Genomic DNA, 27,824 nt, shown 5'->3' on the forward strand with positions numbered 1-27,824 from the left:
ATCTATTTTATTGCCTTTGTTTTAACATTTTATCATTCTTATTGCTTATTTGTGTATTCAATGTATGTGCTTATATTCTGTTTCCCTTTCCCTGCTGAATCCTATTACTTTTACTGCTGCAATGACCTTATTTCCCCACATGGATCAATAAGGTTTCATCTTATCTTATCTTATTTTTATTATCTTATCTTCTCTTATCTTTTCTTATCTTCTTATCTTATCTTATCTTATCTTATCACTTAGTGTCTTTCATTTAAGCCAATCCTAGAAAACATTACCCACAGTGAAATAAGTCACCAAAATGGATGGCAGTGAGCACAGCGCTGCATTATTTAAGTCAGATTGAGGAAACGTCGTACTATAAATGGATCACAAAAGTTTGGGTGTGTTGGGTGCAGCAGCTGCGTGTAAAACAGGTGAAAGGCAGACAGACAGTTCTGTCCACCAATCAGCATGGCTCGTCCTTTTCCCCGTTGGGTTTATTGTTCAACAGGGTGAGATCAGCTGCTTGGGTGTGTGTGTGTGTGTGTGTTGGGGGTGGGGTGTAGTTCTCTCTTGCTCTGCAGATGAACCCTGTAAAACACTCTCTACTCTCAATCAGCAAGGGACTCTTAACACTCAGGCAAAATATTCCTTTGTTTCATTATCAGATACGGGAAGATAAATGATCTAAGCAGGTTGACAGTCACAGATGTTTTTAATATAAAATGTATAAAAGGACAATTAAGGGAGGCTGAAGTGACTGGACTAGTAGGATCCTACATTGTTGAGCCTTATTTCTGTGGCCTGATAAAGCGTTGAGGAGTGTGTAGAGTTAGGTAACAGCTCTCCTGTGGGCAGCACTAAAGATAGATCAGACTATGCCACTTGTCGAGGAGTGTCTAACATGTAATTTAAGCACAAGGAGAGAGCGGATCCTGCGTAAGAAAGCACAGCCACTTCCCTGCAATGTCACAGACGATTACTTCATCGAATTTGAAATAACTTTTGCTAAAGACCAGGTTTTCACATGTGTATTTATTCATTTTTTTGTACAATATTTCAGTAAGTATGATGATTTTGCACACATACAGTATCAGTTTAGATTTATTAAAAATGTTTAACATCACTTGACCTTGCAATGTACAATACTTATGGATTTACAGTCAGTACAACTACATAATGACATACCAGTCGCTCAACAATGGAAGTAATTTAAAATTTTGCTCATATCATGGTGTCAAATGCCCTCATCATAGCTCCAACTTTAGTAACAAGAGCATGTCCAGTAGAGGGCAGTATGCAACTCTGTGTGTGTGTGTGTGTGTGTGTGTGTATGCCATCTGTCCATCAATATTGTGTAATGTAGCTTAGACAAATAGATGAACTTTATACAGTTTCATGAGTTATGGTAAAAAAAAAAAGGATGAAACAACGTAAACACAAAACATCACATTTTCATTCATAAAATCTAAAAAATAAAAAAAACACATTCAAATGCACAAAACTATTCCTTGAAGTTACAGAGCATCAGTCATTTTGATAAAAAAAAAATAAGGAAAAATATATTTTATTGATATAAGTGACAGCTTTGATGAGAGGCTTCATTTCTGTGATGAGTTACCGGCTCTCATGATTATATTTAAGGACTTAAACAGGTAAAAAACACCAATGTCATTATTTCCCAGTAAAACAAAAACATAGCCTACAGTGGAGTGAGAGTAGAAAATAGTAGAACAAAATGGGTACAGTGTGTTTTTTTGTGGGACATTGATTGACTGATTGATACCATTCATGATGCTGACACTGACGAGGCACCAGAGGTTTTATTGATCACGATGTTGAGCAAATAGTCAACTTTCTCACAACCCTTCGCAGCATTCACACACTTATATGCAAAGCAAAAAAAAAAAAAAAAAATCGACACAGATCATCGTGTCCCACCGCTTTTGAAAAACCCCAGGGAGCTGGAAACAGGCTGTACAAGTGCTCATCTGTATTCCTGAGTAGGAGTGATGGCATATCTTCTGCGTTAGATGCTGATCTACTTTCTATTGCGTAAAAATAAGACACACACCGGCGGTATCTATCTATCAAAGCCAGACTCTCTGTCGCTGCAATTAGAATAGGATAATTTATAAGTACAATAAGTGCTACAGGAGGGGATGGTTTGGTGCTGTGTGTGCGTTGTAGAGTTGTGGTACCAAGACAGGAACTGGAATGCAGTGGTTTCTGACAGTGTACATGTATACGCCTGAGAATTATGCAAAAGAATTTTACATAACCCTATGAAAGATTGCCAGTATTAGCTGCCCCCTCCTTGAAATGAGATCTACAGCAGATGTATGGCAGATGCCTTCGCTCAGCCTCCTATAAAAAAGGAGAAACATATGACAATGTCAATACTCTCGAACATTCGGAACCAATAAAACTATTATGACCTCTCTTCGGCTGAGGATATTGCAAAAAATCAAAGCATATAATAGCTTTGCTGCATGACGGGCTATGTGTGATAGACATAAATGACATTAATATGACAGGAATGATGTTTTTTATGAGAGTGTACCGGTGGATCTGGCTAGCACACACGTCCTCTTGCACTCTTCTTCCGTGTCAAAGCGGTTATTGTTGCCGTTGCAGCCTCCGTACCAGAACTGGGCGCAGGCATTGGCCTGCTTGTCATAGTACCAGCGGATGTTATAGTCCCGACACGTTCCCTGGTCCAGGACCAAGGCACAGCGGGGGTTCAAGGGTACAAACTCTGGAGGAGGAGAGAGAGAAAAACGTCATATGAGGGGAAAAATAATGCTACAGCAGATCCAAGAGATCCAACCACACATCCTCCTTCAAGAACCTGTCCACCCAACTACACCTCCTCCTCTAAGAACCTGTCCATCCAACCACACCTCCTCCTCCTTTTGTACCGCAATATAACACAACCTGTCCTCCTCCAGGGCGCCATCTGCTTCTTCCCCATGCTCTCAGTCACAAGCAGGAGCAGATTCACTAAAATCATCCAAGCAGCATAAAAAATAATTGGCCTCCCCGCTCCTCACCTACATGACCTCATTATTAAAGCCGTCAGTCACAAAGTGCCCATCATAGTCCATCCCCGCTTCATTCTCCACCCCTCTGGTCGCAAGACGCAGGCCCCCAGCTTTTATAGGAAGGCCAGGTTGAAGAAAAGCTTTGTTCCCTCTGGCGTACGCACTCTCAACAAACTGGACAGGAACTTGATGCCACGTTGGGCCCATGTGGTCAAATCTGCCCGTCCATCAAATGTGATGGACTATATCTCAGCTGATATCTCTGACACCACTGGTCTGATTTTGAAAAACTTGGAGAGACGATGCATTTTGACACCGTGTTGTGGTGTATGCAAATTACTCTGACTGGCCTAATGAGGGCACTATAATTAAAGATTAAAATTTTTAACTCAAACATGATATGTCAGAGACAATTGGTCTGACTTTGATCAAACTTTCATTTGATTTGACTTTGATTTAAAACTTTGAAAGGCTATAACTCCACACCGTAAGTCCGACTGACTCAAAACTTGCTACACAAATCCATTAAATCGTGGTGCTATAATTCTGTTATTCCTAAAACTTTTAACTCAAATGTATTATCTCAGACACAACTGGTCTGATTTTGACAAAACTTGGAGGGATGAAGCATTTGGGCATGTGCTGGCATTTAAAAAAAACTGACTGATATAGCATGAGTATGAGTATGCTATGAGTAAAGGTCAGAATTTCAAACTTTGAAAGGCCATAACTGCTACACCAGCGGTCCAATTTTGATGAAACTTGGAGGGATGATGCATCTTGTTTCTGATTGGCCCGAGGGGGGACTGCATCATTCGTGGGGGCGACATGTTTCACTTGTTGATCTTCATCTTCTGTTGATACTGTTCCTCTGTAATTACTGTCAAACTGTTTGTTGTGGATCGCTGTTCTGTTTTGTAACTGTGTTGTGCTGCATGCACTGGCTGTGACAAAGAATTTCCTCTTGAGGTCAATAAAGTATAATTACCTAACTCATATACTGTACATATACAAGAATAGACAATAATAAACTAGACCAGAATACAATAGAATAGAATTGAATAGAACAGAATAGACGTTCTCTACCTTTGGGAAGAGCTGGTCTTGGTGTAGGCACATGCTGTACAGATGTACCTGAGGATGATGTAGTTATATTTGTAGAAGATGATGAAGATGAGGAAGAGCCTCCTGTGTTGGAGGATGAAGAGCTTTCCCTAGCAGGTTGGACGGGTCTGATTGATGAGGTGTTACGGTGAAAGGTGTCCCCACGTTCGCTTCCCCAGTTTGACGTCTCGACGTGCACGTTCTGCCCTCCTCCCTGGTGGTGACCCTAGGACAGAAAAACAGCAAACAATAAGATTATTTTTTTATATATATATTATATATATTTATAATTAATAACTACTTGTACCTTTGCACTCTTGTGTTTAGAACTTGTGGTCATACACAAAGTGATAATCATTACTTTTGGTTATTATTTAAGTGTATATGAGTGTCTCTGAGGTTATTTAATTTCTTTCTATTTTCTTTCTCTTTTCTATTTTATGACATTTGAAGTTATGTAATATTATGCCATGGTATAAGAATATATAACAATTTATGCCACACATCACCTTCTTCGTCTTTTATATGTCATATTATAGTACTATAAGGGCAGTACTATATATTTGAAAATGTATTAAATTTTTTCCTGACAGGAAGATGTTCCTAATGTATTTAAAGCAACAATGTTCAGGCAATGCCGTGAGCACCATTGCCCATGAGAGTTGCCCAACATTTTGCCCGGCCAATCATTGGCTTAAGAAGTGTTATAAAGCACGTTCCATACATGTCCTGCACTGGATCCTTTGCTGCTGTGGTGGGTGCTTTCCCCTCTGCCGCCCTGACTGTGAGTGCCGGTGCCGGTCTGACGGCCGTTATGTATCTCCTGCTCGCTGGTGGGCCGGTACCCGTAGCCACCGACCGCATAGTTGCCATTGATGACATTCCTGTTGCCGTTGCTGCCATAGCCGTTGTTGCCGTAGCCGTTGTAGCCGTTGGTGACTCGGTTGTATATCAGGGCTCCGTTCTCGTCCTCGCAGAACTGGCTGACCAGCTTGGATTCAAGAGCTGAGTGAGGGAGGCACAGAGAGGGGAAACTCAGAGCCACAGTATAGACTGAAGAGAGATTGGTCATTACTTTAAAGGAATGTCTATCAGCTGACAAAAGGCACTAAGGAAAAGAAGTACAGTGATTTTTAGCCTCTGTGAGATATTGTGTCTATGAAACATCAGACATTAGGTCTACATTTCCAAGATGCAAGTTTGGTGTTCAGGGGGTTTCCCACAACAACCAATATGGAACCAGTAATTTTCACTAGCAGAAGAATTTGAAGCAGATGTAGTGAAGGCGAACTGAAACAGTGTGTATTGCAACACAACAGAAGAATCAGTGATCCTGAAGACATAAAGCTGGCCTGTCGCTCTCACCTGGCAGGGTGTTGAAATCATCAATGAGGAACATGTGCTCGCTATCTGGGTCAGAGGCGATCAGATTCAGCTCTCTCAGGAACTCAGCCTGCGTCGGGTCTGATGTATTCACGATCCCCAGAGCGAACATCTCAATATTGGCCGCGTGCGCTTCCCGCACCGCAATGTCCAGCTTCACCGGCTCCCGCTTGTCCGTCTGCCCGTCCGTGATCACGATGGCCACCTTGCTGACTCCTATGCGGGAACTGTAGAAAGCCTCCTGCGTGGCTTTGCGGATGGCCGTCCCGGTGTAGGTGCCCTCTCCCATGTAGGGGATGTTCCTGATGGCCTGCTTGACGTCCTGCTTGGTCATGTAGCGGGCCAGGTTGAACTCCAGCTTCACCTCCAGGCTGTACAGCACCAGGCCAATTCTGGTGGCGTTGCGGCCCACCGTGACCCGGTCCACCAGGGCCATAACAAAGTCCTTGATGATCTCAAAGTTCTCCGGGCCCACGCTCTCCGAGCTGTCGATGACAAACACCAGCTCCATGGGCCGCTCCTTACATTTGATACCGCATCCTGGGAAAAAAGATCACATCAATATGTGAGATCATGCCTGGTTCGCTCTGTGGAATCTGTTCTAATGACTTACAGATAACATGAGGATATGAGATATGAGTGGCTCACATTCAGAAACTTGACTAAAGCTTCTCTTATAACATTTGTAAGGTTAAATGAATACTGAAACAAACTGAATATTACAAGATGTTTTACCACAAATCTCCTTGATCATTCGAATGATGTCCTCCCTCTGAAATGAATACACAAATTCACACAGTATGAGCACAAACAGAAGATCAAGCGCTGTAACTGAGGTGAGAGTGAATATTAAAGTGGGAGGACTTACAGTAAGGCCAGCTTCACCTTTGACCCCAGGTCGGCCCTAAGATGAGAAAACAAAAAAAGAAAGTGGCTGTTAATCAGTTTGTATAGTGAGACTTAAATTAGAGAGCAATCTTTCTATAAAGATAGTTCATACTGAATCTTCATATTGCTATTTAAAAGGTGATATTGAATGAGTCAAGGGATGAATGAGGTGTGAAGTCACAGGTACAATGAACTACATTACACAGCAGCAGAGTTCCTGCAAATTTTTGCTAATTACATTTCATGTGTCCATGACTATTTCATCACACATTTCCCTGACAAGTATTTGCCAGCGTCTATGCTCAAATGTGGTTGATTTAATTGTCCTATGCCTTTTATTTTTGACAGCTACAAATATGATGCCGGAATCAGGAAAGGTGTTTTTCAGGTCAGTATTCCTTCAAAGCTACGTAGATCTACCAGCAACCAAGACTGACGTTAGAGAATGATTATGAGTCAATTTCTATTTGATTTCTGAATCTTTTTTTGCTATGGATCGTTTTCCATAACATTTATAGACCTGGAAACATGAAGGTAGGAACCTTATAGGCTTCCGCACAGTAGTATATAATTCATGGACTTCTAAAAAGCATCATTAGCATGACTCACAGCTTGCCCATTGACTCCTGGGTCACCCATATCTCCTTTGATTCCCTTCAGCCCCCTCTCCCCCGCCGAGCCACGGTCACCCTGTCACACACAGCAAGGCAAAAGGTCAGCGATAAGAACATAACACAGCATAATACAGGCATACACACACACACACACACACACACACACACACACACACAGACACAAGCCCACAGACAACATGGTGACTCACTTTAGCCCCAGGGAAGCCATCTCCAGGTGGCCCCCTTGGCCCTGTCACGCCCTGGGACCCCTGCTCACCCTGAGTCAAACACACAATACAGTTGGTGAGAAAGGTAGACGGGTGCACATTCTCTTACCCGACTGCAATCCATGTTGATACAAATGCATGTAGAGAAACAGATAGGTGTACCGATATACTCTATATCCCTAAACACATCCATATCTCCTCAACAGTCAGGAAGGACAACAAATCAAACCTACCTTTGGCCCCTGAATGCCTTGTCCTGGAGGCCCTGTTGGCCCTGGTGGGCCAGGTCGTCCACTGTTACCCTGCAGTGCAGAGGATAAAGGAAGCATAGCCTTAGCATGGACCTTACTTCAACAACGGCCATTTTAAACTTACATAACACTTGGGTTGGGAAACACTACCCGGTAGAGCAAGTAGCCTACATCAGGTGAGTGTTTGGTTGGAATGAAAACCTGCAGACTCTTGGAATCTAGTAAGCTAGCTAAATTCCCTGCTAAATTCAAGCAATTACAGTTTTAGGCTAAGCCTAGTTACTCCTGAGATTGCTAGCTAATTTAACTGTTAGGTCTATCTGCAGTCTGTGTTGAAGTAACACTAGTTTTGTATAACAGTCTTCCAGATAGAGTTTGCCACGCTGAGTGTGGTGTAATTCAAAATGGCCGCTGGGTCAAATTGACCAAAATCTAATAGAAGAGCATGTTATAGTACAACAAAGCCAGAGCAGCCATATATCATAATCTATAATTTATCTACTCCATCTAACATGGAAAGCATAAGAAATGGAATATGATTTTGATATATGAAAGTGAGACACACTATGAAATATTTGTTTTCTATCTTGAGACTTTTGTCTTGGAAATATAATTTTTGAGTTTAGGATTATTCCTATTTTTGAAACACTGAGTCATGAATCTCTGGCAACACCATTTTCTCAAAATAGACGAGGGCTGGAGTAATAACCATCCAAAATGTGACCTGCTTTCTCAGTTTTACCATTTGACTGTTTTAGTGGAGTCCTTAAATAAATCGCACCCAGTGATGCGTGAAGCCCTCAGACCTGTAGCAACACTGGTCAGAAGCCTGCAGGGAGTCTGGATGTGATGTCTGAGGACATCTGGGCTGGGTGTTGCGGTGGTTAGGCCTGTTGGGCCAGCACTTCTCATTAGACACATATGTCTGTGGAGATTCACACACTGTGCTGATGTGTCAAAGTGCTGTAGGGAAAATCATGATAAATGCCCTGTACAGATGAAATGCATGTAACTGGCAGCCTTTGAATACAAGGCCCCTGTGGTGGGCATGTTCGCACACACAAGATGAAGCACTACTTTTTAATCTGAGACTGTCTGACAAGAGCTGAGACGTAATTCTTCTGAGGATATGACTCAATCACAACCATCTGCTTGTATGTCAAATAAAATTACAGAAGGCTCTCTGCATAACTAAACAAATTACAGTGATGTCCTTGACTAGTGGTTGCAGAAACAGAGCGCAAAAATCAAATCTTTCATAAGTTTGAACAGAACGTAATCTAAAATGCGAAAATTATGAGGTACCGGCGGTCCTTGGAGGCCTTCACCTGGAGGTCCTGGTAAACCTGGCAACCCACGGAAACCGATATCCCCCTGGAAAGATGGAAACAAACTGAAGATGTATGTATGCATTCACATACTACATAGCAATTGATCAAACAAATTAGCTTTAGTATTGAGTCTTAAAATCTGGTTTCCTTTCATTTGTTTCCTTCAACAAATGAACAAATCTGCCAAGGGAGTGAGATAATTTCACTTGTTTCCAGTGCAGATGCATTTATCTCAACAATATAGTGAAATAAGGCAGATCACTACACCAGTGTAGTGATCAAGATTTTTTTTTTTAATCAAGTTGGTTTGAATTGGAAACAAAGGAAATTATCTCACCACAATGGCAGTTTTTTTCAATTATTTTAAGAAAAAATAAGATTTTAAGACTCAATATTACAATAAACGACTTGTTAAGATGGACATTTTTGCAGTATAAACTTAAGATAAGAATGCATAAATGTACATATCCACACACACACACACACACACACACACACGCACACATGCACACAAGCAAAACTACACTGGTCCGCAAACACATGCACAAACTCACACACAGGTAAAAACATCACTTTCTTTATCTTTTTCTCATTTGCTGCCAACATTGCCTTACTTCACACACATTATTCTTGGTCTGACAGAACCAAGGTCTCACCTTTGGTCCTGGGATGCCGACTCCTTCCAGGCCGGGTTCTCCTGGAAGCCCAGGCAGACCAGGAGGGCCCTAAACAACACGGGACATGAAGGTGTAGCATGTAAAACCCTGCTTCTGGAACCACATGTACCCCTCCTGCTATAAATTCAAATCCTTTCCTACTGTGTCTCCCTCTTCCCCTTCCTACGGTCTCAATAAAACAAAACATACTCAGAGGAGTGCGCTGCACACTGTCTTTGAAGAAAAATAAAGGAACTACTGTAACTTTTGGTGATAGATGTAAAACTGATGGATAGATGGATGGAATTGATGGATAGAACGGGGAAGACAAAAGACAGATGGACGGATGACTAGATGTGTGGCAGTGCATAGATGGATGGGGTGAATGTGCAGATTTATGGGCAGACAGATGGGCGTATCGGCGTCGAAATCGGTTCCTCACCGTGGGGCCGGGATATCCGTCTCCTTTGGGACCAAATGGACCTGAAGGGCCCGAATCCCCACGGTCGCCCTACAAAGCACACAGATACAGATAAGCCAATAACTCATTCATACAAAGAATACAAAGTGATTTACAGGAAGGTTTTCAAAAGAAGGAAAAGCGGAATGTAAGTGGACGCATGTGCTTTCGACTCACTCCCTGGGCACTGTGCCATACATGCAAACAGGGGAATGTCAAACCTACAAACATGCTATAGAATTAGGTGAGATTTTGCTGCAGATTTTTTTTTTTCACATTTTCTCTGTTTTTGTTGGATGCTGACAAATGGCATTCCAACTCCAATATCACCCCAAAAGCAAGAGCACTTCTTACATTCAATAGACGATGATGTTGATCCAATCTTTTTAAAAAAAGGCCTGCACATGGGCCACTAGATAGCCTATGATACGTTCAGTTGATAATTGATTTCCCAAACAGGCGGGAGATACAGCAGGGCGCATGGCAAGTCAGATGTTATGCTGTGCTTGCATTGGTTAAGTGAAAATCTGACTTCAAATGTGCGTTATGACTAATGGTACAGACAGGCTTCCCAGACACGGATGAAGCTTAGTCATAAGTAATGCATTTTGTTATTGAGAAAGGTTTATAGTGAGTATTACCTTTGGACCAGGCAGTCCGTAGCCAGTCTCCCCAACTGGACCGGAAGGACCAGGTGGGCCAAGATCACCCTAGGACACATTCATGATTTTAGGTATTTTTAATGCTGCTACTACCAAATTTCAAATGTTCCTAATGATAGTGACATTACCATCGCTGTAAAACAAGCGCAAATTGCTGCCAGTGGGGTGACATAATTCCACTTGTTTCCAATGCAGTTTCAATTGTTTCAGGAATGTTCTAGAAACAAGTGTCAGTATCTTGAAACAATTAGGCAGATGACTCTGCTAGTATCAAGAAAAACACTTGATGTGAGAAAGCTCTTGGAACAAGTTTAACTGCATTGGAAACAACTGAAAACATCTCACCCCCATTGGCAGATTTTTTTCACTTGTTTTATGAAAAATAAGATTTTACTCAATACTTGATTAATGATGACCTGTTAAGATGGATGTTTAGGTAACATACAGTTTTATCAGTGTTATCAGAAGTGAGAGCAGGTACCTTGGGTCCGATGATGCCACGGCCCGGCAGACCAGGTAAACCCAGTCGGCCCGGTGTCCCTGGTTCTCCCTGATTAAAGTCAAAGCAAAATCAATAACTCATAATTCATCTTTCCTCATCATTCCTCGTCATTTATACATTCATTGTATTTCAGCAGGGCCATAGACTCAAGGTCAAAGAGTTATTTCCAGTAAAACAGAGCTCTGATGACAGGCATAATGTCCCAGTGCCAAAAAGTATAGTATTATTTCATGCCTAACGATGATTTAAAAGCTCACCTTCGCTCCCGAGGGTCCAGCGATGCCAGGCGGACCAGCCAAGCCTCTTATTCCCCTTTGGCCTTGGTCGCCCTTACAAGCCACACAGGGAATGCTATTACTAAACTGATGACTGTGACTGAACTTATAATGATGCGGCAATTATGGAAGGCCCAGTGGCTGATATGCAAAACGGGAAACCAGGGAATATAAAACAAATTAGCTGAGGTCAGAACTCAAGTAGGGGAATCGTTTTACCTTCTCACCCTGGGTGCCGATTCCAGCAGCACCCTCTGCCCCCCTCAGACCTACGGCACCTGGCTCACCCTGTGGACACACACACACACACACACACACACACACACACAATGAATGACAGAATTCCTCTTGAAGATCTTTAGGGGTGTGAGACTGAGGTAAATAGCCGTGCATGGATGGGTGATAAGTCAATCTACCTTCTGCCCGGGGGCTCCGTCCTCTCCTGGCAGACCTGGCAACCCAGCCAATCCCGACGCTCCTGGCTCACCCTGGGGACAGAATAATGGTTCTGTGTCAGAGCATGGATGGAGAACTTTCAGCACAGTAAAAGTATGGATGATATGGATTTCACTGGAGGGATTTGACCCACTTTAGCTCCAGGTTCGCCGGCCCCTCTCTCTCCTGTGGCACCAACCTCTCCTGGCAACCCTTGGTCTCCCTGTGTGAGACGACATGACAACATGAACTTGGCATCATCTTCAAACTAAATGACATTGCGAGCATGTGCATACGAACCTTGGGCCCAAGTAAGCCCTCTCCTGGGGGGCCTCTGCTCCCTGGTGGCCCCCGAGGCCCTTCCATACCCTGGAATGATAAACAGATAGAGAAATAATAAGAGATCCATTCTTGAGTGTTTTCAGTTTGTCACAAAATACTTTTTATTCAACGTTTCGAGGATCGAAACATTGTCAACAGTAAACTTTTGTGGCATGGAGCAAGTGTGCAGGCGTTACTCCTTTTATTCATTGACACAGTTCTTCTGATAGCCTTGCACCTACGTGATGTGCGTATAACTACTCCTTCAACTAAGAAAGAATGGCATGCCATTGCACATCTGAGAAATAAAACCTAATATGCAAAGCAGTCATGGTTTTGGCAGTGAAAGTAATAGTGGGAAGTGTGTTTTAATGATGCACTTGCCTTTTCGCCCTGTATTCCCACCCCAGAGAGGCCAAGAGGCCCTGGGAGGCCTGGAGGGCCAAAGTCCCCCTACAGATAAAAATAAGAATACATCACACTCAAATATCAAGTAGCACATTTCATGATTTATCACATGTGGAAAGCACCCAACAGCAAATTAGTCTTTGCAATGCTCCTATACATTTCCTGTTTGTTCAGTAATGAATACATAAAGAGTGCATTGCATTGCATGAGTACATTCATGTAGCAAAATCTGTCTTTACATTCTTTCTTTCCCTCAGTGACTTTTGCTAATTTGACATACTGTCTGTCTTTTCATCTGTCACATGCAACATTAACGTCATCAACTTTATTGCATTAACACACATAAACACCGCGGGCAAGATGCAATTGCAACACTCCTCCAGAATAGCGAGCTTCAGTGCTGACTGATTTGTCATTATCACGCAAACACATCGCAATTATCACTGTGATGAATTTCACCACAAGGCTGCAGTAAAAGTGCCAGGAAGATCCATGCCAAGAACCCCCCTATAAAATGCAAATCTCATCTCTGCTGAGACTACTTATTAGCTTTAAGTTTTAAAAGACACACTAAGTCTTCATTTGGGATTACTTAATTCATTCCTAAACACTAACGTCACCTATTCCTGTGACATCATGCGAATGACAGTCGTTGTTGTTTTTGAAGACTAATTATGTAACTTGAAAATGCATTTTAACTCATTATGTAACTTGAAAATGCCTTTAACTCAAGTCCAAGTTGCACAGTATTTGTCTCCTTGTCATCTTGCTGTCAGTGTTCGTGACCGAAAAGATGATCGAAAAGATTGGCAAACAAACTCAAAGGTAAAAAAAGAACACCGATGATTGTTGGCTCTCATCTGACTTTTTGTCTTTTGATGATAGTGAGGATGGAGAGTAGCCAACCAGTGCAGAGTTGTGTTCATTTTGCTGACTTTCCCACAGTCCTCAACCCAAACCCTTAAGTCTTGATCCCCCTAAGTCTGATTCATCACCTCTGTGCAGGGAGGCCTCCTATATAACACCTAGCTGAAAGCAGTCGCCAGTGGCTCTGCCCACTCTTTGCCCTTCTTCACAATAGGAGTCTGGGTTCATCTGCATGCTTGTGTGAAGGCCTTTCAGCCAGTCATCTTATTTACAGCCTCTGTGTACTGTACCTTGTCCCCTTTGATTCCGGCGCCTTGCTGTCCTCTGGGCCCCCGCGGCCCCTCCAAGCCTCGCTCCCCCTGTGAAGACAGACAGAGAAGTTAATGCCTTTTGCCTCCTGACACATCAGTTAAAGGGGAATGCCACCCTTTTTAAGAATTCACATTTTGTTATTTATGTGCTCCAGGAGAGTTCAGTCAGTGTTTGCGAACTTGCACCACTTTGTCCTAAAGCTAGAAAACAGACAGAAAACCATTGAATTGGTGACTGATGACTGGGCTTTAAAATCAGAGGCTGCTCCATTGACAATGAATGGGCCACTGACCTGATTTTGTGGCTGGACCATAAGATGTTAAATTGAGTTGTAACATCAAAATGAGGTCCATATTCCAGCATTGGTAAAAGGTATGAACCAGAATTTACTCTTAATCTTATGGGTCAACAAAGTCACTGCCCCATTCACTGTCTATGGAGCAGTGCCAGATTTGACATCCCAGTGACATCACAAATTCAAGGGTCAGTTCTCCAGTTTCTAGCCTTAGTAAAGAGTGGTGCAAGTATTGACTGAACTGTCCTGGGGCACAGGAGGAACATGTGTGAATTCTTAAAATGGGATTGTATTCCCCTTTAACAAATACATGAAAACACTGATGGTGCAAGACCAGAGGTGCCTACATGCAGGACACTGATACGCTATCTCGGTTTCTTTCATAAACACTGCTAAAGGTGATGACACATTCACAGAAAATCATGAGATACCAGCAATCCACACACTACCAACTTCGACAGAATAGACAGACCACCAACCAGCCACATGGCAAATGGATCCAAACTGTGGGCTTCCTGATTGAGGCTTGGGTAGACGTTTCCAAACATTCCGCTTTAATTTCTGTTTACGTTGATGTCTACATGCCAGGCTGGGGTTAGAGCTGACGAAGGATAGCTCTGTTTACAGAGACAGTAACCGCTGATGGACAAAAGGAAGAATGTAAAACAAAATGCGATGCTCGCCTCGAGGTTTTGATATATCTCAGACTAGCATGTTGCATCAGGACCCAAGGGGGGGGGGGGGGGGGGGAGTTTCTGAGCAAGACCAAAGGGTTGATATAAGTCTGACAGATGCTGAGATGCTGGGAGACATGCTTAGTGTCACTCTCAGTCAGTTTCACCAGGGTGGGTTTGGTACCAAGTGTGAGCAAATCAGCACTGTTAGACACAGAACCCACAGAAACCAGCAGAAAGCTTCTCAAAGTCACTGTAAAGTTATTAAGAGTTCAAATTTGACTTGAAGTATTAAAAACACACAAAAAGGAGAAGAGAATAAACAGTGAGGGATTAGACCAGTAATCCAAGTTGACACTAAGTACACTGGGAAGTAAGTGTATGCCATAATGTCTTGCTGTATGATTCTGCTGAAAAGTCAAATTTCCCCTGAGAAAAATCCCCTGTGTCTCCTGTATTCCAGAGGCCAAGGACAGTGGAAACACAGTCGGAGACACAGATGTACATTGATTAGCACAGCGACGCCATACTTGCATACCAGCACCAGCATTATAAAGTAGATTCATTGTCATAACACCATGATCTGCCATTTTGGCACACAAGCCAAGGTGCTAATGATGTGGAAAAGGATGATATTGTGGCTGAGCTCTTGTGAATCTGGAGCTTGTTGGGACTTGTCATGTGAAGAACGCCGCTCAGAACGAGGCCGCCATCTGTGAGTCCGCGGTCAATCTCCTGCTGAGGAAAAAACGAGCACCCTCGAGGCCAATCTCAAACGGTCGGAGATACACCTCCTCCCCCTACTCAGGGGTGGAAACTAGCTGTCACCCTTTCCAAGGAACGGCATCAAATGATAAATGGGATGAATATCCGGGGAAGTGGAAAAATGAAGAATTTCAGGTGAATTACAGTTATCGCGGCCCCTCTGCTGCTATTGCAAAACAGTCAAAAGTGATTACATTTATTACTTCCACGCATTCCATGAACTTAACTTAATTTAACTGGGCTTATCTAGATTTATCAGAACAATGAAAGGTCTGATTTACACCTGCGATTGGAAAGCCAGTGCTCCCATGTTACATAGCAAAATTTCCAGCGTTAATGAGTGTTGATTTTCCAGTGACAATTACTCAGAGTTGACAAGTGTTGATTGGAGAGTCGTTTTCCCACTCATAGAGCTGATATGGCTCTGGGGCGGCTGTTCAAAAATATCTGAAAGTGTTAAATTAACTCTGATGGATGTGGCTGTTCAAAACTATTAAAAGTGTAAAATTAACTCTGATGGATGTGGACTCATATAAACTCTGGCAGTGTTGGTTTTTACGCTCTCTGAGGTAAATTAACAGTGACTATTTAGTGCATGAGGACACCTACTGTGTGTGAAATCCCAGCATTACATTGTCCACGAATGCAATGCTTTGTATGTTGTCATGCTTCTTTCAAGTCAAGGAAGGGAAGAAAAGCAAAATACTGTATCGTCCATGTTTAGCAGTATGTTAAGGGGATGAGCTGTAGCAGGGAACAAGTCTAGTCTTTGCAGATTGATCCTGTGTGTGTGTGTGTGTGTGTGTGCACCTGTGTGAGTGTGTGTAGAGAGAGAGAGACAGAGAGAGAATGTATGCCTGTATGTATGTGTGTGTGCGTCCAACCTGAGAAGACACAGACGCAGGGATGGACTCATTCTTTCCTTGCCGTCTTTCACTGGCTGACTCACTCTGTCATGTCTCAAGGTGTCCTGGGTATTTGCCTGTATTATCTTAGGCTTTGTCTCTCTACTCTGCACCGGCATGTTCTCCACCGTCCTCTGCTGGAGACGATCAGCGAACCAGATCGCGGGATGAGGTAATGAGAGCCGTCCCGCATTACTGTACAGTACGTGAATTTATGGAACTTCTGCGTTGTGTTATCGTCTCCTCTAACTGTACATGTCGTCAATTTCCTGTCATTACATCCTGGGATCTGGAGGCCAGACGGAGCCTTTTTACGCAGGTCAGTGGGTAGGTAGGCGAATTGGAAATGAATGCATGAAATGGGGTCAAGAGGGTTCAAAGCTTTTAGCTAGAGTGTATGATCTTACCCGGAAAAACTGTGAGCCCCAAGAGCGTGGGACGTAAAATCCGCCACTAACGCGAACTCACCTTCGGTCCTGGGAGACCCTCTCCTATGGGTCCTTTCTCCCCTTGGATCCCCTGTGGCCCTTGAGGCCCCTAAGTGAGACAAATAGCTGTTAATGACGCACCCTTGGAGGAACACAGAAAGTTGTATGCGTAACCTTTCATGTCGTGCTGTTAACGGGGTGTTAACGGAGTGGGTGGAACCCCTCGGTGTGTGTGCTGGCTCGGCTTTCGTACTCACTGGTGGTCCAGGTTCCCCGAGCCCCGGAGCTCCCGGAGGCCCCGCTCGCCCCTGGAAACCGATGTCTCCCTGTAGAGAGAGAGAGAGAGAGAGAGAGAGAGAGAGAGGATGAGACAGCAGCAGCAGCAGGTGGAAAAATTATGTTCTCATGACTTCATTTTTCCAAAACAGCGGGGTGGTAGAGTTCACCTTGGGTCCCGGAAGGCCGATCCCTGTTTCCCCTTGGATTCCAGGTGGCCCAGGAAGTCCCCGTTCCCCCTATAAAAGACAGGCAGGGACAGACACGCGTGAATACACACACATGCACACACACAGGCAAAAAAAAAACACACTTCATTAGTCTGATTCCTGGGTCCAAGGCTCCATTTGGACCTGATCCGACTTCAACAGAGCCATTTATTCTGATGACCAAGACCAGAACTCTCTTTGATTTCCTCTTATCTAGTTCCTCTTACTCTTCTCTCTCTCTGTCTCTCTCTCTCTCTCTCTCACACACACACACACACACACACACACTGTGTTTGTGTCTGTTTCTGTTTTTCCTTCCCCTAACGCCTCTACTACTCAGTTCCTTTCGAGGGGTCCAGGCATGTACTTTGGGGGGGGGGGTTCCAATAAAGTCCAATAAAGTCAAGACTTTATTGGTAAAGAATGCACTTATTCACATAGCAGCCGTAAATCATGGCCGCGGTGTGCAGCAGGAGGACACTAGGTGCTAAAGAGGGCGTGGACTTGTTCGTGGGTGCATACCGGTACTGTTTTTTTTTTTTTCTTTGCCTTTTCAGGCAAGTTGGGACAATGTTTAAAGCCAGACATTAGTCTGCCATTCAGTTGATATAGGATGACAGTCAGACAATCGACAAGAACATTCTTCCAAAATAATTAAGGAGGGAACACTTGGTGGGGAGTGTGGGCTCATGGCAGAATTGGCAGCTATAACATGGGGGAACAGACAAATAGGCTGACAAGGTAATAACAGATGATGTCCTTCAGAGGGGTTTCAAATGTTCGAGCGGCGATGGACAATAATTCACAAGTACTATGATTATTCAATGCATACGCGGCCAGATGTATGGTCACCTGATCAGTGTGTCAGGTGTAAGGCTACTTGACATTTGTGAAGTTATTTATGCCCATGATAAATTGATTTAATCTAAATGCATTTCAAATGTCAGCTCCGTGAGTGTAATGTTTGATCGTCTGAGAGAACAGAACGTTTCCCTTCTGGAAAGGATAAAAAACTTGGATATGTTATATGTATTCTCCACAGCAACATTTCATTTTTCACCTCTGCCACTCCTCAGGTAACAAGTTCTACCTTTTCTTTGTGTTGATAAATCCATTGACATGGACACTCTTTACTACAGCTATGAAAGAGACTTAATTTGAACCAGACCCAGTGCACTGGAGAAAGACTTTATGCATCCACCCAAAAACACAGCATCCCTCAGTTATGCATCTGGTTTTGAGACTGAGGGTCACCTTTGATCAATGCATTTGGACCGGAGAAGGGGAAAGGCCAATGTCTGGCACAGTGAATTCATTCGCACATAAAGGAGGAACTGGTCAGAGGAGAAAATTGAATTTACTTCTTTCTCAGCTTCCTTTTGTTCTTAAACAGTTGCCAGAGGTCTCAGAGTTTTTAGAACCATGAATGCAGTAATTTCAAAAGTATAAAGAGTGAGGAATACTTACTTTTTTACCCATAGGACCTTCAGGTCCAATGTCACCAAGTGGACCAGGCAAACCCTGAATTGTGAATAAATACAGACGAGTATTACAAAATGGCACAGTAATTTATTGTAGGTTACCAAGGATCAGACAGTCTATTAACATGACATCGTAGAGAGGTGGATGGCAATGTTTTATTGATGATATGAAATAAAGACAAATGTATTGGTAGAACTCACCTGCACTCCTCGGTTTCCTCTGGTGCCGACTGGACCCTCAGGACCCTGGGAAAGAATAAAGGTTGGTCACCGACGAGGCCTAAAATTCACAGACCGCTCTGTCTGTCCATAGTCATCCATATTGAATACTTTCATTTTACTGTGGTTGTGTTAGAATCAGTAATAGTGTGGAAATAAAACGAGAGTATGAACTCCAGTGGGTGATTACCATAAGGCTAAAATAAAATTTCTATCAGCTTATAAAAACTGGAAACTTCTATTTCACCAATAAAAAGGCAGATAAACTTCCTCCAGAAAAACCGTAACAATGATAATCTTATTGCAACAGAAAATAAAAACTGAACATGGTTTTAAGTTATTAGAATATGAAAGGGCAACGTACTCGGTCTCCCTTAATTCCAGGTGTGCCACATTCCCCTCTCTCTCCCTGTAAAAAATAAAAAAGACAGTAGTTAAGCGTTTCGTCTTTACATGATACTTTCAGGGTCCATCTTACTCATCAAATTCCATGATTTTTCCACAACGATTTCATGATATATAGTGCAATTTACAAGACCGATAGGAGTCAATGTCTGTGTTCAAGTGTTACTTTTTGACATTGAATAATGGATTTTAATAATCCCAGGTCTTGTGTTGGCTTGCAACAACTCTGACCTGGGACTTATGCAATCAAGACATTTTGGATTCTATTCCTTCAAAGGTAACTAGAGATACCTGCAGACAGGCTTGACATTAAAACAGCTGAAAAGAAATGCCATGATATTCACAAAGCTTTTCTGGATATGCATTGTTTTACTTTATCACGTCTGGAAAACATAATTCTCCAATTTCTCTGCCTTTTCCAGATTTCCCAAGACCGTGAGAACCCCATACTTTAACAAAACATAGGGAAACACTGATAGGCTTTACAGTAGGATCCATACAATACCTTCTCTCCTTTGTAGCCAGACTTCCCCTGTGTACAAAACAGAGACTCGGTAAAACAAGAGGAGACAGACCACAAACAAAACATTGCCACACAGACCACAGAACAAGGCCTCTCTCTTTTCACTTGTGAGTTGGCACCAATCGGGAAAACTTTATGAACTTGGTAACCTCATCGATAAGTATCATTCAACATTAGCTTTTTCACAAGATAGCAGAGGTGCAGACTCGAGTCACATGACTTGAACTCGAGTCAGACTTGAGTCACAATTTGAATTGGTCGAGACTTGGCTTGGGTTCTGGTGACTTGGGACTTGACTTTGACTTGTACTTTGATGACTTTGGTTTCTGAAGTCTTGACAAAAGACCTTGTGCTTGTGTAAATGACTTAGATTGAAAGTTGTTTTCTGAATTTGTATGGAATGATTGAATTTATTGAAGATGAAACTGATTATAGAAATCAAACTCATGATACTCTTACCAAGTTTTTATCCTATTAAAAGCATATTGCATTGAAAAGTCCTAGATATTTAGTTTTCTTTAAGATATTAAACTGATACTGGACTCTTGATTTGTTCTGACTTGACTTGCTGTTCTACATTTAGACTTGAGACTTGACATTAATGACATGGACTTGACTTGGACTTGACTTGGTAATCTACATTTAGACTTGAGGCTTGACATTAATGACATGGACTTGAATTGGACTTGACTTGGTAATCTACATTTAGACTTGGGACTTGAGTTGAGACTTGTGCCTCAAGACTTGAGACTGACTTGGGACTCGAGCAAAATTGACTTGGTCTTACCTCTACAAGATAGAAATCAATTTGCTCACCTCTGCTCCTTCTCGACCTGGAAGTCCACTGAGCCCGCTCTCACCCTGAGGAAAAGGTGAGTTTATTATGACCAGGATATACAGTATATAAGAGTAAAGTACCACATCAAACATTGCTGGTGGGTTTGTATAATGCATATCAGATGCATAACAGAAAAATTATTGTAAAGATTAAAGGAGCGGGCAGTACCTTTTGTCCTTTCAGACCGGGGCTTCCATCCTCTCCTGGACGACCCTTCTTGCCCTGTAGCCAAGATTTCGGAAGCAACATGTGTGAATTGCATCATGGATAAAGGAAGTTAGGTCTGAGTATGGATGAGTCAGAGGCAGCAAGTTGTGTGTGTGTGTATGTGTGTGTTTCGCATGAGTGTTGTGGACTGTGCATGTGCTTCTTCTTTCAAGTATTTCTCTCTCTGTCTATCTCTCTATCTCCCTCTCTCTCTCTCTCTCTCTCTCTCTCTCTCTCTCTCTCTCTCTCTCTGTCTCTACATATCTTTGTCAGTGTCTGCCGGCTGTCTGTGATGTGAGAAACAGCTTTTGTTTGGCGCATTAGGTTTATGGGGGTAATTACTCTGTTTCATCCTGTGCAAAATACATCAAAGCAAAACCGCTGTGGCCAATTGTGGCTGACGTTCCTCGTGTAATAAAGGAAGGGCTCTCATCGCAACATGGCGCTGGCAGGCGAAGGCTCCGCTGCATGTGACATCGTAGCTAGCACGCTCGTGTCCTCAGACAATCCCAAGTGACCGAATTCTTTCAAGAGACGCGATTACACTGATTTCCCATGTAAAATATCTGTTTAGGCCTGTTCACAATAAACTGGGGGAGGAATGTGAGGCATTCTACTCTCACTGCTCCAGGGAAATACAGCTTCACAAACCGCACGATTTACTAACCCCCCCCTCCCCAAAAACCCTGCAATTATCTACCCTGTTAGTATCAAGGGCGCCTTTGTCGGTTTGCGCTGTACTCTACAGTGCTTCAAAGGAGCCATTTTGGGAGTAATTGTCTGGTAGGGGCATCAGAAGAATACATGTGGCTTTCAAAGAGAGATGCGATCTTATTGAGTGCAGCTGAGCGGGCCTGAAGCTGGGTAGGGGGGATACTTACGGCCGGGCCGCCGGGTCCCCGCTCGCCCTTCTCGCACGCACACTTGCTCTGGGCCAGGGAACACTAGAGACACAAGGGAGTAACAGAGGGACTCAGACGGGCCGCTCAGAGACACCTCACGCCAAGAAATGTGTGAAAAAGGCCGCAGAGCCGAGACTTACCCCCTCATCTGCCAGCTCGGTCTGTGGAGCGAGAAACAGAGAAGAAAGTCAACATTGCTGTCAAATGCTCAAAGAAGTTGCTCAAAACATTGCATGGGGATGATGAAGGTCTTGCAATGTGTGTGTGCTGTTACATTGGAAAAAATCTCCATCTTAACAAGTAATTTAGTCTATTATTGAGTCCTAAAATTGTAATTTTCTTAAAATAAGTGGAAAAAATCATAGATCATTTCACTTGTTTCCAATGTAAATCAATTTGTTTCAAGACTGTAGAATCAAGTGTTCAAGATACTGACACTCATTTCTAGAAAAATTCCTGAAACAAGAGAAACTGCATTGGAAACAAGTGGAGTTATCTCACCTTGTTGGCTGAATATGAGATTAAATGACTTGTTAAGATGGATGTTTTTTGCAGTGCAGTCATAGTTTGTGACCATATATCACCAGGAGAGATCTATTACCTTTCACCTGTAGATTGAAAACAGGCTTGGCGAGGTGAATTAAGAGATCCAAATGCAAAATGCTAAGGTCTTCTTTTAATCGCTTCGCAGTTACAGCGAGGGACCCCAAGGGAACCGCAAACACCTGCTATTCAAACACCCATTTAAGCTCTCTCGCTCTTGGCCAGGGCTCCATTTGTCAAATGGCCTTCAACCTCCTCCACCTGATCCTGGGAGTGGGGCTTTGATGGACTCACACCCTCAACTTCCTCTTGTAACAGACACTCACATCTAGCCGGAGCCCTGTTTTTCACCCCCGCGGATTGCTTTGCTCTCAACATGAAAGCCGGCCGCATTCTCTATACAAGGGGGAATGGTCGAAATTCCACTGAGATTAAACACAGAATAGCCTCTCTAAGCATTTAGGGTATATTTCCTTTGTGCTGGGGAGGGGAGGGAGGATGGGCTGTCTGAAGCCACCACAGACAGTCTGTTCATTCTTATTGTAAGGAGTCAAACCCAGAGACGGAGGCATACCAGAGATAAAAGGCAGGCCCTCAGCTGGGACAGACGTACATGCTTATGACATACAGATGCTGCCTGTACCGGGGCAGCAAGGGATGAAAGTCTCATTGTAGACTGGCTGCTATTGGGCGCTTGCATGCCACCAGAATGCAGCCTGTCAGGCTAAATGCAACGGGAGTCCGGGTAATCAAGTCAGCGCTTTGGTGTTGGTGTTATATATCTATACAGCAAGTTTTCTTTATCACATCTGGATGTGTACCACCTGTGTCAACAGTGGAGCGGTGTGCAAGGAGCTGGTGGAACGATGTAGCGTGCATGCATGATCTTACTAGGTTCCTTCTACTGCACCCGATTTTTCCACAGAGAGTTTTAATGTGGAGCAGATGTTATAGTCAACAGATCTAAAAAAGTCTGGTTGTGTCTCAGGATGTTGCTGTGCAACACATGTTCTAATTATCTTAGTGGAAATGCACCAAGGATGTATGAAAATAACCCCAATCACTCAAGTCCAGATAAACAATTGAAAATAGAGACAAAGTGTTTCACAGAAAGCCCCTAAACAGCACCAGAGGCCAGTCAAAAACTGACATTTGTGGATCTCACAGTGATTTTCATTTTGCAGTTATTGTTTGTGTGGTGACAGCAGAGGCTACGCCTGTTACTATGGGAGCAGGTAGCAGGTGTACATCAGGGATGCAATAAAGAAATCATAGCAGTGGGTGGTGTGAAAAGACAGCACAGAGGAAGTGCTTGTTGGCTTGCACTGAAGTCAAAATCATTAATATTTGATTCATTTGGCTCAAGTCTGTCTGCTTTTTGGCATTTTTAAAGCTTCCATCTGTTATAAGTTCTTGGCCGCCGGTAATAAGCAATTGTCAAGCATGCAATTTCAGAAAAGTTACAGGTACTTAAGTGCCAAATGGGAACTTAACAACTAGCAGAGAACTTACATGCAAGTCTAAGCAGGAAACGCATGTTGTGTATGCTTACTCATTCTCTTTGATCTCTCTTTAATCAAAATTCATTTCAGGAGCCAACATGTGATTTCCAAGCATTTCAAGAATCCTGCAAGTGGAATTATGATTCTTTTAAATGAGATACAGAAGAAGAGTTCTATCATACCGCCCTCCTGAAAAAAAAAAACCTGATTTGTCAAATAAATAGAACTTTCATGAACAGGGAGGAGCCTACTCACATTTGAATTACGCTACAGTAGACACGTGTCCATTTCAGATGGCATGTGGAGGCCGTTGATCACATAGACCTTGGAAGAACTGGAAAGCTGGCTCTGAACGGACCTTTAGTACTAAGTTCACCACCTACATTTCTGCATGCGTACAACTTGACACAATTTAAAGTTTATTTTTTACTCACAATCTCTTTGATGACCTTGTCCACGATGGCTCTGTCCTGCAGATTGTGAAGGAAGCGCGAGGCCGGCGCGCTAGCAATTTGCCGCAGCTGGGCTATGTTGGAGGGCTCGTTGGCCTCAGGCGTGATGCCGATGGTGAAGAAACGGACGCCCTGGTTCTTGGCGTCCGCCACAGCCGAAAAGATATCTGGGTTCCTGGGGTGGGATATGCCGTCGTAGAGCAGGATGGCCACCTTGATGCTGCTGGGACCCGACTCCTCCAGGTAGATGCGGGTCAGGTTGGTGATGGCGTAGGTGGTGTAGGTGCCGTGACCGATGTAGACGATGGGTGCGATTCGGGCCTTGAAGTCCTCGGCGCCCCTCCACTGTTTGAAGGTCTGCTCGATGATGACATGGCTGCTGTACTGGAGCAGGGCGGCACGTGAGCTGAGGCCGCGGCCGGTCTGCAGCCGGAGGCCCTGCAGCTGGTCCATCACGTCCGAGGCGAAGCGCTTCTCCTGGGCATGGTTGTCCTTGGCGCTCTCTGAGCTGTCGATCAGGAAGGCTAGCTCCAAACCGCAGTCTTCATCAATGAGCGCTGAGCAGAAAGACGAGTTAGATGTTAAAATTGATATAAGTATTAGATATTAAGTAATAACTTTTAAGCATTATCCTTTACCAAACAAGCATTACCAACGGTCATGGTCAGGTTTGGTGCGTGAATCTAAACACTGGAAGCTTTGGCTGGTGCACATCTCATATTGGCTCAGATTACTAGATTCCTCATCAGTAACTGCTCAGAGCAAAGAGAAACAAGCATAGCGTTTTATCATAGACATTAGCTGTTGTTGGGTGGTACACAAGTAGCTAGGCAGAGATCCAGACTGTGTCAAAGCACCAGACTACACACACTACAAAAGTTAACGACATGCCCTCGGCTGTTGCCAGGCTGGGTGCAAGACCTTTCCAGAGCAACGATTATCGGTCATTATTTTCATGTCCAGCTAAATATAAAGAGGGTTTTCATGAGTCAGGCACTAAACTACTCTGTGGCTTAGATGGACAAAAAAAGACAAACAAACCTGGATGAGTCTGGGAGACAGTAAAGGTTTACGTTTAAAAATAGGTTATGGTGATTTATTGATCAACCTGCAGTTGGGCCTGGACTGAAGTTCATGAATCTGACATCTAATTTTGCACAGGAATAACAGTAACTTAACTCGCTGCACCAACCTTCAGCAGTGGAGGGAGGGCACGGATCTAATATAGGCTGAGGATAAATCACATTAATCTTCACAGAAATATGTCATAGCGAGAATGTGCCTGGGGAAACAGAATTCTCGGCGAATAAAACATTTGGGTAACAGAGCACAAAACGGTCACACAGGAGATGGATGGCTCTGAAAAACCTGGGAGATATGATCAATCTAAGTGGATTACATCCTCCAGCAATGTCCTTGTTGAGTATCACGTTGCATTTTTTTTTTTTTACCTGTAGCAGCACCTTTTTTTTTTTCCAGTGATGAAGACTTTTCCACTAACTAAATGAAACACGTGCCACAACTTCCACACAACTTTACCTCACCAAAACTTAATGTATATGAAGAGATTTAGTCAGAACCGACAAACTGATTCTTTGATGTCCCCATAATGGGAAATGTGAGCAATGTCACACAACATCTCCAAATATCGGTTATAGGGCAGCTACCTTAGACTTACCTTTGGCATTTTGGGATATGGTATTTTTTGTATATAGTTTGCTCTTCCTTTTGGTGCTCACCACCTCTTCCTCATAGTCTTCATCATAGTCCTGTGCCCAGAGACCCTGAAGTCCACACAGGAGCAACAACCACGGCAGTGAGGGGGACATCACCGCCACTACTGGCCTGACAGAGAGGAGGAAAAAGAGAGAGTGCATTTTAATACCTTGACAAACACTCACACACGCTCATATAACAAGCTGTAACAAGCATGCAGGATTGAAACTGAAGCCATCAAACATGCATAACTCACGATGCAGCGCTGCTGACTCAGGTCTCCAACGTGCTCAGCTCTGTGTTGCAGCAAAAAGATTCAGAAAGAACGTGCAGGAGGGAAAAGGTAGAGATTCTGTGTTCAGACTAAGGTATCCACGTCCTGAGCATCAAGTTGTGCGTCCTCCTCCTGCGCCGGGTCTTAGTGTTGAGTCTTGCAGGCCAAGTAGGTACCATTCAGGGACTCCAGCAAGAGCAGCAGCAGCAGCAGCAGCGAGTTGCCAATGGTTTGGACTGTATTCTGGCTCACATTAGACTCCCTGAGTTAGCTCAAATTCAAGCCATCCTAAGGCACAATAAATGAAGGAAGGACCAGCCCTCTTTCAAACTCACTCACTCCCATTTTAGGGAGGGGGGTGGGAGGGATGGCCAGGGAGACAGCTACACACACTCCAGAAATCCTTCATCAAGGTGCTGGGCTGTGCAAAAGTAGAGGGTGGAACTACGTTATAACAGAGCAATAGGTGTTTTTTCTTTTCTTTTCTTTTCTTTTTTTTTTTTTTTAAGGAATGTAATTTCTATGTTGTTAGCTTTACGATTTAAAACAGGAGAAGAAAGGAGAGCCCCAGGCTGTAACACTGATTTGTCTTTTTCACTAGGACAACTGGTTGAAATCAAGTACGTCATGTCAGTTCTTGTTTGGTGCCTGGTAGCTTATATTCTAATCTTGCAGGGAACTTGGGCGAGCTCCAGTTTTACCTGAAGTATCTTTTTGTTGTGCTGCATGGTAAAGGTTTCCGGATGCCTCACCCTCAGAACAATCCAGATAGCTGGATGGGGACGGTGAGAGGATTTATACCTCGAGGCAACACACCTTGCAAGGGCAGCATACCATGATTCATCTGTGAAAACACATGGGGCGCTCACTTACTCTTCTTGCTCTTGGCATGTTTCACTGTAAACATAAATTCCCTGAAGCCAGAGACAGTTGCCACTGGTCCTTTGACAGCAAAGTATGAAATATAAAAGACAGATTTCATCCTTTGATTTATGACAGGAAAGGCTTTTTTGGTCTTCGGTGGGACTTTTTCACATCACTGAATGGAAAGTCATTCAGTTATTGTCAGCATGGGTGTTGACTGACTTTGGACACAGATCTACCAAGAGTGCAGCTTTTTGTAGGGTACACAAGCAGAATCTGTTCTCCAATCTAATTTTGGCCTTAGATTTTGTACATTCAAAGCCAGATTTTGTAATTTCACACAAAAACAAGTCTCTTTTCTGGTCGAGCTCTCTTCAAAGCCAGATGTGAAAAGCTAGACTTTTTTACAAGTCTAAAAAGGAACATGCACTCTTAAAAATCAGGTTTATATTTAAACCTGGTGTTTGTCCTTTTGGGGACCCAGAAAAGTGTCAGAACTCCTTATTCTTATTATTCCCATGTAAGACCCTAGATCTGGATCATAGGAGCCCAAAACCCCATGAAACCCTCTCCGTCTCTAGCTGTAAAAGCTGGAATCGGAATCACATAACTCTGCCACAGGGA

The 27,824-nt window shown here is 43.3% G+C and overlaps 1 protein-coding gene across 1 annotated transcript; it reads right to left on the bottom strand.

Moving 5' to 3' along the window:
- Positions 1 to 1,010: 1,010 nt before the first annotated feature.
- On the bottom strand, positions 1,011 to 26,574 carry LOC139648301 (collagen alpha-1(XXVIII) chain-like). The gene is made up of 36 exons (XM_071524377.1): positions 26,319 to 26,574; positions 26,025 to 26,191; positions 24,329 to 24,903; positions 21,990 to 22,010; positions 21,829 to 21,891; positions 20,909 to 20,962; positions 20,719 to 20,763; positions 19,885 to 19,911; positions 19,339 to 19,383; positions 18,957 to 19,001; positions 18,742 to 18,795; positions 17,236 to 17,304; positions 17,047 to 17,115; positions 16,830 to 16,898; positions 13,701 to 13,769; positions 12,520 to 12,588; positions 12,115 to 12,183; positions 11,969 to 12,037; positions 11,796 to 11,867; positions 11,599 to 11,667; positions 11,362 to 11,433; positions 11,084 to 11,152; positions 10,582 to 10,650; positions 9,923 to 9,991; positions 9,481 to 9,549; positions 8,799 to 8,867; positions 7,476 to 7,544; positions 7,225 to 7,293; positions 7,011 to 7,091; positions 6,382 to 6,417; positions 6,249 to 6,285; positions 5,496 to 6,053; positions 4,855 to 5,135; positions 4,161 to 4,356; positions 2,546 to 2,740; positions 1,011 to 2,349 (listed from the first exon to the last, which is right to left on the bottom strand). The coding sequence occupies exons 2-36, from the start codon at positions 26,173 to 26,175 to the stop codon at positions 2,342 to 2,344; spliced, it is 3,651 nt and encodes a 1,216-aa protein (XP_071380478.1). The 5' UTR covers positions 26,176 to 26,191; positions 26,319 to 26,574; the 3' UTR covers positions 1,011 to 2,341.
- Between the last annotated feature and the right edge of the window lie 1,250 nt (positions 26,575 to 27,824).

The sequence above is a fragment of the Centroberyx affinis genome, unplaced genomic scaffold, assembly GCF_046629955.1.
Source record: "Centroberyx affinis isolate AG114_WGS23_722 - 3 ecotype Tasmania unplaced genomic scaffold, CSIRO-AGI_Caff_v1 ptg001190l_1, whole genome shotgun sequence".
Taxonomy (NCBI): domain Eukaryota; kingdom Metazoa; phylum Chordata; class Actinopteri; order Beryciformes; family Berycidae; genus Centroberyx; species Centroberyx affinis.